Below are 12,555 nucleotides of genomic sequence, written 5' to 3'. Positions count from 1 at the left end.
AGTGCATTAAAACTATTTGTGGTAAAGGTCGCAGAGACTCGTGCCGACTTGATTTTGCAAAGCTTAACTTATTGACACTGACAAGTCTATACATTTACGAAGCAGCTGTCTTTGTGAAGCAGAATCTAGAACTCTTCCCGCCATTTAATAATATAAATAATAGACCTCTTCGACAGTACCAAATGGCACTACCGCCCTATAAGCTTAAAATAAGAAAAAAAAGCGCGTATCACATGTGTATACAAATATTTAATAAAATTCCTGCAAACATAAAGTCGCTACCAAATGATGAATTCAAATTTAAATTGAAAAATATATTGTGTAATGCAAGTTTTTATACCATTGATGAATATTTTAATTATAATTTCTAGCTATAACTTCATTGTGACATGTAAACTTTTGACATTATAAATTCTAATTATACCATATTTCATTTTGGCATGTAAACTTTTGACATTATAATTCTGATTATTATTTCATTTTGACATGTAAACTTTTGACATCATAAATTCTAATTATTATTTCATTTTGACATGTAAACTTTTGACATTATAAATTCTAATTATTATTTCATTTTGACATGTAAACTTTTGACATCATAAATTCTAATTATTATTTCATTTTGACATGTAAACTTTTGACATAATAAATTCTAATTATTATTTCATTTTGACATGTAAACTTTTGACATTATAAATTCTCATTATTACTTCATTTAAGTTTTGACATTATAGATTCTAATTACTGGTTCATTTTGACATTATTGATTCTAATTATTACTTCATTTTGACGTAAAAAAGTAAATTGGATTAACTAGTTATTAGCTAACAGTTTGATGAATTTATGTGCGGAATTTGAATGACTAACTGACTGAGACTTAAAACTTGACGTCTGTATTTAATAATTTAATGTTTGTATTTGATAATATTTTAGGAAACACGACATTTATGTAACGTATTTTACTTTGACATGCATAAACAGTGTCAATACAAATAATTTTCACATGCCCTAGGGCCGAGCATATCAAGGGTCAACAATGTTAATGATATCTAATGTACCATATGTTCTTGTGAATAAACTTTCATTCATTCATTCATTCATTCATTCATTCATTCATTCATTCATTCATTCATTCATTCACAAAACAGAAAATGAAAGTAATGACCAAGTATTCTAATATATGCATTTTACGAAAAAGTGTCAAAAACTTATCTACAAACAAAATTGAATGGCCCGAATACCAATAAACATATAGACTCTAAACCGCTTTAAAGCTTGATGATTATCGCGTGGAGCGTCCAAAACTGAAGGAAACCGGCATATTACGTAGTTAGCAAACGTCATTCCAAATCTAGAGCAGAGCCGAACTGGAGAAGTACCTTACAGAAAACCGCAGCCAAATAACACTAGACCCTACTCATAGTGTCGTGTTCCTGCCGGGGAGTAAGGTTGCCAGAGCTCAACGAGGGTGCGGAGTGTTAGGGTCGGCGTGTAACTCCTCTGGAGTTATAGGCGTACAGGCGTAAACGTTTTGCTACCGACGTAGTATAAAAAACGTGCCTATACGCTTCATTTTATTTTTAGCATGATCTGTAAGTGTATGTCCATCCTACTGGAGGAAACTCACCCCAGCCCATAAGTCCGCCTTGCCGTGTCGCAAGAGAACGTGCACGATGCGTAGATGTGGATTCTCTTTGCTGTGCAGTTTGCACGCCACGTGCAGTGCCGTGTATCCTGAAACATAATAGTACATTATTTACCAAAGCTCGTACATTTCGCACTGCACTCGAGATATTTTGGTGCTCAAACGAAGAGAGAGCGATAATGTTTCAAGATAAAATGGGTAAGTACTTTGAATAGAGTTAACGATTTTCAACTCAGCTATCCAAACAGGGGAGATGAAAAATTAATTTTAAAAATAAAACAAAAAATGTTTGCGGATCGTTTTCAAGCTAGCTCTTACCGCTAACTCTTTGTCTATTGTAAGGAAAACCGCACGTGCTACTACATGCAAAAAATAATTATAATTGGCACCAGCATGCGGGCTAGTCCAACGTTTAAAAAACAAGTGCGCTCTCCGATAACGCGTCTTTGTTACGCATTTCGATGACATATTTTAGACTGGTTATTAATGCTATCGACTCGTCGGCACTCAGTAACCGTAGAGGGACCACAAACAGCCTCGCAACATATTTTTACGGAGTTCATTTTGAATCTGATTACTATTCCCATAGGAGTTATAATTCAATAACCGGTTAAAGTGACCGAACCTTTTTTATACAGGTAAGTAGCACGTGCGGTTTTACTTACAATAGACAATGAATTAGGGCCAGGGCTTGAAAACTAACGACTATACGCCACGGTTGATATTGGGCTGTCGCCACGTGTCAGTCGCCTTCTTCGGTGGTTAGTGTTAAATGTGAACTGTTGTACCTTCAGTGTTCACCAACTCTCTCCTTCAAGAAAAAGTCCGACTGAGAATGGCAACCAGTGTCATAACAGGTCATGTATTTAACAAACATCTTTTCATATCAGGTGTTACCGACAGTCCTCTATGCCGAGGGTGCATGGAGACAGAAGAGACAGCCCCTCACGTGGTGCTAGAATACAGCGAAGTGTCTCCGTACAGGTCAAAACATCTCGGATCTCCCAGAGATCACCCCGAGTCCTACTCAACATCAAAGGTTTGATATGATTCTTTGAGGAGTTGTGCTGGCTGGACTAGCCTAACCCCCACCCCGGTCACGCACAATAGGCATTAGTCGTCGAGTTGCGGAAAAATCCCCCATTAGAATACAATACAATACCTTCAGTGTTAGCGTGGCCTTGTCTGAAGAGGGGCGGCGGTACTGAAAAAAAAATTAAATATAAGATTAGATTAAACTCTTTATTGTTGTTAGAAACACAATGACTTAAATATTTATCTAACTTAGAGCTAATCTTATTTCTAAGATTATATGGACAAGGATATGGGGATGCAGCCCCTGACCAACGTACCAGACGTACTATCAGAGTAAACAACAATTGAAGGGAATATATTGAAGGGAAGCTATTGAGTTACAATTAAATATGTTTATATGCTACTGCGTCTTTTTACATTTAAATCTATCAGTGCTTTTGAGGGTTCCGGTACCCTCAGAGGTAAATAATAGGACCCTATTACTAAGACTCCACTGTCCGTCTGTCTGTCACCAGACTGTATCTCATGAACCGTGATAGTTAGACAAGAAATTTTCACAGATGACGTATTTCTGTTGCCACTATAACAAATACTAAAAACAGATTAAAATAAATATTTGAGTGGGGCAACAAACGTGATTTGTTGCTGTTTTTTGCGTAATGGTACGGAACCATTCGTGCGCGAGTCTGACTTGCACTTGGCCTGTTTTTTTTTTAATAGCATTAATATTATGTTTAAAGTACTTTATTTCTGAAAAGAAATTTTACATTTCACTTAATGAGAATATATATTAAATCAAAAGTAAATCAGTGAGCATCGCAAGTTTAACTTGCGAGAGGCTAGAGTTGTGCCCGCTCGGTCTTTAAAAAGAGCGCTCCAATCTCGGTCAATCGGTCAAAGGAACTAGTTCGCTCTTTTAGTTCACTTGCAATAATCAGGATGACTAGGTATGTGTCTTGCTCTCGCTCGCAAATAAACAGAGCGAGAGCGTGAGCGGGCGAATTTCTTGCCCTTGACTCATTCCGATCATTCGCTCCCGACCGATTTGTTACTAGGTACCGACGTACCGACTACTGAACTAAAGGACCGAGACCGATTAAGAGCGCTTAAGATGAACTAGTTCCTTTCGGTCCGTGGTGGGATTTCATTCCTTTTAGTTCTTCGGTCCTGACCGACTCAAGCTTAGCAAGTTATACAAAACAAAAACAATAACTAATTAGACTAAGACGCTTTTATCACAATAATTAATAGTAGCACACTGTAGATAGCACTATAAAAGATTAGAGAATATTACTAGGTTTAGGTATGTAAGAGGCCCGACCGGATCGAACCACATCAGTGTTGGCGTGTCCTAGGCGTGTGTGCCACATTACTTACCTTCAGTGTTAGCGTGGCCTTGTCTGGAGTTTGGGGGATCGCACACTAGCTCGTTGAGTACATCGGCATATGTGTCCCCGGCGCGAGCGCAGGCGGTAACGAGTGTGTCGCCCAGCGCATCCGTCTGAAACATCAGTAATCATGTTTTTAGCGTTCCGTGCCCAAAGGGTAAAACGAGACCCTATTACTAAGACTCCGCTGTCCTCATGAACCGTGCGTAATATCATGTTTTTGAATTAAAAAATTTTTTACATTTTAATCAATAAAAAACCGGCCAAGTGCGAATCGGACTCGCCCAGGAAGGGTTCCGTACCATTTATGACGTATTAAAAAAGAACTACTTACTAGATCTCGTTCAAACGAATTTTCGGTGGAAGTTTGCATGGTAATGTACAGTCAACCAATTTGAATCCTAGGCCACTATAGAACCTTGTCGCTTTAACTACTAGATACTTGACACGCATCACTCAATAAGCACTGTCATAGAAGTCATTATGGCATGGTTCTATAGTGGCCTGGGAGTCAAATTGGTTGACTGTACATAACATATTTTTTTTAGTTTTATCATTCTGTTATTTTAGAAGTTACAGGGGGGGGGGGGAACACATTTTACCAGTTTGGAAGTGTCTCTAGCGCAAACTATTCAGTTTAGAAAAAAAAATCAAAAATTAAATTTTTGCATATAAACCCTTTTAATGTATCCACTTTAACTTTTAAAAACCGGCCAAGAGCATGTCGGGCCACGCTCAGTGTAGGGTTCCGTAGTTACTCTTCCGTCACAATAAGCTAAACTAGAGCTTAAAGTATAGTAAATTGTTAACCAAGGGATGAAACGGTACCTTTCACCTGAGTTAAACAAATAGGCAAATTTGCATAATCAGTACCTAATTAAAATAAGTCTTTTTACTATGAAGGGAAAACTTTTTGCGATAACTCAAAAACAGCTAAACTGATCATGTCCGCTATAGTTTTCATTTAATGTCTTTCTTAAGCTCTACTTCCACGATTTTTTTCATATTTTTTGGACCTATGGTTCAAAAGTTAGAGGGGGGGGACACATTTTTTTTCTTTCGGAGCGATTATCTCCAAATATATTCACTTTATCAAAAAATGTTTCTTGAAAACCCCTATTAGTTTTGAAAGACCTTTCCAACGATACCCCACACTCTAGGGTTGAAGCGAAAAAAAAAGTTCACCCCCACTTTACGTGTAGGGGAGGTACCCTAAAAAAAATTAAATTTTTAGATTTTATTGTACGACTTTCTCGGCTTTATTGATTTATATATCCATGCCAAATTTCAGCTTTCTAGCACTAACGCCCACGGAGCAAAGCCTCGGACAGACAGACAGACAGACAGACAGACAGACAGACAGACAGACGGACATGGCGAAACTATAAGGGTTCCGTTTTATGCCATTTGGCTACGGAACCCTAAAAACGAAATACGTAATTGCTTATTGAAATCCCCGATAATTTGAACATTGAATATTGTAAAACCTAAATGATATACATATATATGTGTGTGTGTGTGTTGTATCAGAAGGATAAAGATTGTAAGAAATCATTTAATATTCCTATTTACTGTCATTTAATTACACTGTTAACCGGATTACGTCGGCAACTTAACTGACAGCGGAAGGTTTCCAATATAAATATATTATATACATATATGTATATAAAGTAATAGATCAGTTTAAATGCTGTAAACCTGTCTGTTGTGTTGCACAATGAATCTATTTACCACTCAGTATCAACTCCTATGTTTCCACAATATAACTTGAAAAATGTTTCGGCACTGTTTGTCTTCTCCGTAGTCCATTTATTGTATCTTTTCATGTAATGACTGTTTGTTGCCATAATAAAAAAAAAATATATATTTTTTTTTTAAGAGTTATTGAATAAGATTTTTACTCGGAAACCCACCGTCCGTGCCATCATTGTTGATTACAAATTTTTAAAGTGCATAATTTTAGACATAACATTAGAAAGAAAAATCATGATTCTAATCGCTGAAGTCTCTATACGTATCTTTAAGTATTTAAATAAAAGTAAACAAACAATTTGTACATTTTTGGGCAGTTAAAACATTTCTTGGTTAACCAACCAAATACAAAAAACGCCTGGATCTGTCACTGAACGACCTGACTTTAACCTACATTATTTGATTATGTAATGTTTTCCTCTTCCCTCAACTAGCTTAAGGAGCCATTTGAGGTTGAGGGTCGATTTTGTTTACTTTTATTTAAAAACCTAAAGATACAGAGTTTAGAAAAAATCCTCAAGATTGCTAATTAAATTTTTGGCAACCGTATTCTTATTTAAAGAAGCGGTAAGATTTAAAAAAAAAACTCCACTTTCTGAGCATACGATACCTCAATGTCAAGGAACCTCCTAAGGATCTCGGCACGGGTCTTTCGAGGTAAGTAATGTAATCGCTGATTGCTTAAATGTATTCAATAAGTCTAAAAGTATGCTTGCGATATGACGCATACCTACAACATGATACGATGATATCTTGTAATCTTTAACGAAGCTAATTGCGGATTATTTTATATATATTTTGACCAAAAGTATTGTAGATAAAGGTACTATCTTTGCATGCAACAGCTACGAGTATGACGAAGCTGGAGTGGATGTGAGGTAGCTGTGAATGTTATTTTTCCATAATAAACTCATATTTAATGTATGTGATACGTGACCTTCCGCAGTTAAACATCGGTAAGTACGAGGGATCTTTATTAAGGGATAATACTGACCTAATGGAAGCTCTCCCACCCCTCCATTTAGGAGGGGTTGAGTCGCAGAGCTGTCCTCACGCACTGCACCAAGTAGCACGTGAATATAGGCCTGTATGTGTCTGTCCTGCCGCAGCGAGAAGATGGTAATCCTGATGGATGGTTCTGGGGTAAGGGGTGACACTGATCTCATGGAATACGCTCTCCCGCCCCACAATGTAGGACTCAACCCCAGTCGCAGAGCGGTCCTCACGCAATGCATCAAGTAGCACGTGAATATAGGCCTTCAGGGCAGCGGACTTCATGTGTCCTGCGGCAGCGAGAAGATGGTAGTCCTGATGGATGGTTTTGGGGTAAGAGGTGACACTGACCTCATGGAATACGCTCTCCCGCCCCTCCATGTAGGAGGGGTTGAGTCGCAGAGCGGTCCTCACACACTGCACCAAGTAGCAAGTGAATATAGGCCTTCAGGGCAGGGGACTTCATGTGTCCTGCGGCAGCGAGAAGATAGTAGTCCTGATGGAGAATCCTGGGGTAAGGGGTGACACTGACCTCATGGAATACGCTCTCCCGCCCCTCCATGTAGGAGGGGTTGAGTTGCAGAGCGGTCCTCACGCACTGCACCAAATAGCGCGTGAATATAGGCCTCCCAGGGCAGCGAAGAGCCGCGGATTTCAATAGACCAAGACCTGGAACAGGTGAGATAAACATTTTAATAGTTGCTCATAAAGCGGTAGCATGCGCTAATGTTCTTACGAATTCAACGTGGGACTAAAGATATGAAAAAAGGGTATCTGCGGCTAAGAAAGCCCGGTTCTTAAGGTTGTCTACTTTCATAATTTTATAAGTGTGAATAGTATAGGTTCAATTTTGCACCCATGTTCGCTAGTAGGTGCTATAGACTATACTGCAAGTTCATATTAAAAACAATAATAAATAAAAACGTTGGACGTTCTTCGGCGCATGTACGTTAACTCATTTAACATTTGTCGGGTACCTACTTGAAACAAAATTTATATGCTCGCGCGCATGTCGCTAATTAGGCCCTTTCTCTAAGGCGGAGATGAGAGCAGACGAGCGGGAATCAACCAATAGCAATCCACATTTTGTGATCCACGTTTTTTCGTCCCGCTCCACCAGACTTAGGCGGGTAATCTAAATGCTATGAATCGCAATGTTAACCACACTTGTAGGGTCGTGTTAGGACCCTTGTAGGTAACTTACCTAAATCTCCCAAGAACAGGCCGCGTAGCCAACATGCAAATCGCTTACGCTTCGTAGCGATCGAAACGCAACTGTCACTGTAGCACTAATATGGAAATGTGATAGAAAAACAAAACGTTTCGTTGTCACCTTATAGCGATTGTCATCTTGGCTAGGCCAGCAACTCAAGCCGCAGAGCCAGGACCTTCTCCCATAACATACTGAACAGAAGGCACTGCAAGTCTTCCTGCTTGCCGTCTGTCGACAGACTTCGCAACAATTGTTGGAGGAACCTTGATTTACCGAAGTCTCCCAAGAACAGCTCACGCTGCAGAGCCAGGACCCTGTCGCATAACAGACTGAACAGGACGCACTGCAAGTCTTCCTGCTTGCCGTCTGTCGGCAGACTTAGCACCACTTGTTGGAGGAACCTTAATTGACTTACTGAAGTCTCCCAAGAACAGCTCAGGTCGTAGAGCCAGGACCCTCTCGCATAACAGGCAGAACAAGGCGCACTGCATGTCTTCCTGCTTGCCGTCTGTCGACTGACTTAGCACCACTTGTTGGAGGAATCTCGACTTACCGAAGTCTCCCAAGAACAGCTCAGGCCGCAGAGCCAGGACTCTCGCATAACAGACTGAACATAACGCACGGCTAGTCTTCCTGCTTGCCATCTGTCGACAGATTTAGCAACACTTGTTGGAGCAACCTTGACATACCGAAGTCTCCCAAGAACAGCTCAGGTCGCAGAGCCAGGACTCTCTCGCATAACAGACTGAATAGGACGCACTGCAAGTCTTCCTGCTTGCCGTCTGTCGACAGACTTAGCAACACTCGTTGGAGGACTCTGTAAAAAAGGAATAGAATATAAGTTTCATTGTCAATGGCATAACTATTCCATTTTAAAAAAATCTACTTCTCTACTGTTATCTGAATTATGCATTCATGAACACTTATATCAGGACATACATAATAGGTTTGAAGAAGTCTATATTGTCTATTAACAGCACTTGTGCTTTAAAATCGCTAAGACGATGCTGTAATGAATGGCTACCAACCTAACAAAATGAAAATTAATAGTGTTCAAACTAAGTGCATTGCTGCCAACTTACAAAAACTATTTTTTTATTATCTAGTGAACGTCAATTAAAAACAAAGTTTACCATAGACAATTTTTTGACAGACAAGAGTAGAGTAGAAAAAATATTCTCTATGTCTGTCTGTCTGGCCGTCCGTCTGTCACAGCCACTTTTTTCCGAAACTATAAGAACTATACTGTTGAAACTTGGTAAGTAGATGTATTCTGTGAACCGCATTAGGATTTTCACACAAAAATAGAAAAAAAAACGATACATTTTGGGGGTTCCACATACTTAGAACTGAAACTCAAAATTTTTTTTTCATCAAACCCATACGTTATAACCCATAGTCTTCAAAAATGATATTGAGGTTTCTAATATGTTTTTCTAAACTGAATAGTTTGCGCGAGAGACACTTCCAAAGTGGTAAAATGTGCCCTGCAACTTCTAAAATGAGAGAATGAGAAAACAAAAAATATATATGATGTACATTACCAGGCAAACTTCCACCGAAAATTGGTTTGAGCGAGATCTAGTAAGAAGTTTTTTTTAATACGTCATAAATGGTACGGAACCCTTCATGGGCAAGTCCGAGTCGCATTTGGCCACTTTTTACTTATTTTGTTGTCTAATTGCGAACGAATCGCGTGAATGCATCCCCTCCTATGTTGGTGTATGACACATTTACGTGATATAAGTACTTAAACAAACACAAAGTGAAACAATGCGATGTATTAATTAATTAACCATTAGCGTAATTGTTTGTCCCGATAGCTTAAGTGTCCAATCGAGTAATGGCTTTTTTATATTTACCAATGATATGTCACGTTCTGCTTCTTTACTTTCTATTATCGAAGGTGGTATTATGTAAGGAATACAATCTCCATGTACCAAAAAGTGTCCGTTAAAAAACCTTAAATATGAAATATATTTAATACTAAATATATTTGAAAAAAAAAACAAATCATAGACAGCGCACCACTCTGTCAATAACTCCTAGGTTCTTAGCTACTCTAGCGCTACTCTGGAGAGTTTTGGAACTATTATTTATAGCTGACAGCAGGACACTTTTGCAACAGTTCTGCCTACGGAATGGAATCTCCATATATCAAAAACTGTCATCAAAAAACCTTAAATAGGTGGCGCTACAATACCTAGAATACTAGGAAAAAGAATCAAATCATAGACAGCGCTATTCACTCCGTCAATAACGCCTAGGTTCTTAGCTACTCTAGCGCTACTCTGGAGAGATTTGGAACTATTATTTATAGCTGACAGCTGGACACTTTTGCAACAGTTCTGCCTAAGGAAATTGTATTCCTTACCTCCGCCTTTCCTACTTTCTATTACTTTAAATCTTTCACGAGTCTTGATTACTTTTTCTAAGGCAATGGTGGATTTGTTTTAACAGCCAAGTCAACCAAGTCCGCAATTTTATTTTATTTTTAGTGGTGAACGAGAAAAAACCGGCCAAGTTCGGTCATGAAGGGTTCCGTACCATTATCTATAAAAACGGCAAAAAAATTACGTTTGTTGTATGGGAGCCCCCTCAAATATTTATTTTATTCTGTTTTTTAGTATTTGTTGTTATAGCAGCAAGAGAACTACATCATCTGTGAAAATTTCAGCTGTCTATCACGGTTCAGCAGATACAGCCTGGTCACAGATGGACAGACGGACGGACAGCGGAGTCTTAGTAATAGGGTTAAGGAAAAACACTAATAGCCCTTTCTCTGCTACTCCTACTGAAGTATACGTAAGACCAGACCCGTTCGGTCATTTCCCCCCACCATGTCTTAATATACAAATCAAGGTCGAATAGCAATTACAGCAGAGCCTCTTTAATCCGAACACCCAAAATGTATACCCTGTTCGGACTCACGGAGCGTTTGGATTATAGTATGCAGAAATTTTCATAGAAATTTTTCAGAATAAAACACGCATATTTGACAATTTTCGTATATTTAAGTAAGTTACAAACAATTCTACAAAATAATCACTCAGTATTTTTGAAGAATTCCGGTATGGTGCTTTAATTCGATAACAAAATGCCTAACGGACGCGTTGCGGACGATAAAACAATACGTGTAACACCTAAAACGCACTTCATGGCACTGCAAGTCAGAACCTGAGTCCTGAGCGGTTGCGCGGGTGGAGAGGGGGGTCGCGGTCGTTCGGATTATAGAGGTGTTCGTATTAGCGTGGGTACGGATTAAAGATGCTCTGCTGTAGTGTATCAACTATCCTTATCTCGTGTATATGTACAATACATAATTTATGCTCAAACGCCTACCTTATGAAGAAAGGCTAAAGGTACTGAAGCTGCCCACACTCAAAGCCAGGAGAGCGAGAGGAGACCTTATCGAGTGTTTTAAGATTGTTACCCACTGTTACAACCTCCCCGACATCCACGATATAATCAACAAGAGAACTATCAGCCGCGAGACCCGAGGTCACAGCCTAAGAATTGTTCGTACTCCCACTACTACTAAAGCTGCATATCATTCTTTGTCCAACCGTGTCGTGGCGGCTTGGAGAAGTTTACCGGATAGCGTTGTAACTGCTCCCTCGGTCAATGGTTTTAAAAACAGATTGGACAAGTGGCTTTTAAACAATAAGTTAGACTGATGTTACTTAGTGATGTGATACGACTTTACAAACTTTGAACTGTATAATACAGGACACTGTGTAACATAGGCTCATCAGCTATTAAATAGCTGCTCGCCTATAATTATATAATAACTAGACGAAAACCCGGCTTTGCTCGGGTTAAATAATAACTCTGGCACACCCAGTTAGTAGAAAAATGCAGCTATAAAATGTAGGCGTGAAGGGTTGTCCTCCCATAGAAAATTTTATTTACCGCGCCTTACTTTATACATCATTTACAAACAGTGACATACATAGTCATTCTTTAAAAAAAGTTTGTGCATCTTACACACTGGGTGCCAACCAACATGCCGTCGCAAACGTATTCACAATTTCCGAACGCACCCGTCTCTGTCATTCATTATCCAAACCAATTAATATGGCCTACCTTTCGTAATGTGTTTGTCATTAAATTAACACTTTTAAATGCAAAATACGCGGTAATCCGAATTTTGTCAATATATGTAGTCGATTCAAAACTCTTATTTTTTATCGCTTTTTATTTGAGTATAATTTCATTCGGGTCTAACGTAAACCTCGACGGAATTATTAATATAGATAATACATATATAGGTATGCACGTACGTATACAACGTGTCCCAAAACTCAACGATAAGCCGGCACCAGAGGATGGAGCTGCTTATGATTAGTCGAGAAAAAATAAGGAAAAAAATATATCTCAATTATTTTAGAAATTACAGAAAAAAAATGAAATTCATCGAAAATCGACATCCCTAATGGTATTTTTAACGACCATGTCACAAATATTCAAATATTACTGTTTTTTGTTTTGTTTTTGGAAACTTAAGTAGCCCTGCTATCTAACACAGT

General features: G+C 38.7%; 1 protein-coding gene across 1 annotated transcript in view; it reads right to left on the bottom strand.

Moving 5' to 3' along the window:
* The window catches only part of LOC133532734 (uncharacterized), a 72,370-nt gene that overhangs the window by 8,435 nt on the left and 51,380 nt on the right, over nt 1-12,555 (bottom strand). The window contains exons 4-8 of the mRNA XM_061871515.1: nt 8,716-8,843; nt 7,346-7,482; nt 4,058-4,181; nt 2,808-2,849; nt 1,628-1,734 (exon numbers count right to left, since the gene is read on the bottom strand). Coding sequence (XP_061727499.1) covers nt 1,628-1,734; nt 2,808-2,849; nt 4,058-4,181; nt 7,346-7,482; nt 8,716-8,843 — 538 coding nt within the window. The remainder of the gene's footprint in view (nt 1-1,627; nt 1,735-2,807; nt 2,850-4,057; nt 4,182-7,345; nt 7,483-8,715; nt 8,844-12,555) is intronic.

Source organism: Cydia pomonella, chromosome 27 (assembly GCF_033807575.1).
Source record: "Cydia pomonella isolate Wapato2018A chromosome 27, ilCydPomo1, whole genome shotgun sequence".
NCBI classification, from domain to species: domain Eukaryota; kingdom Metazoa; phylum Arthropoda; class Insecta; order Lepidoptera; family Tortricidae; genus Cydia; species Cydia pomonella.
Note: the sequence above shows the minus strand (reverse complement) of the source record. Positions and strands in the feature narration are given on the sequence as shown.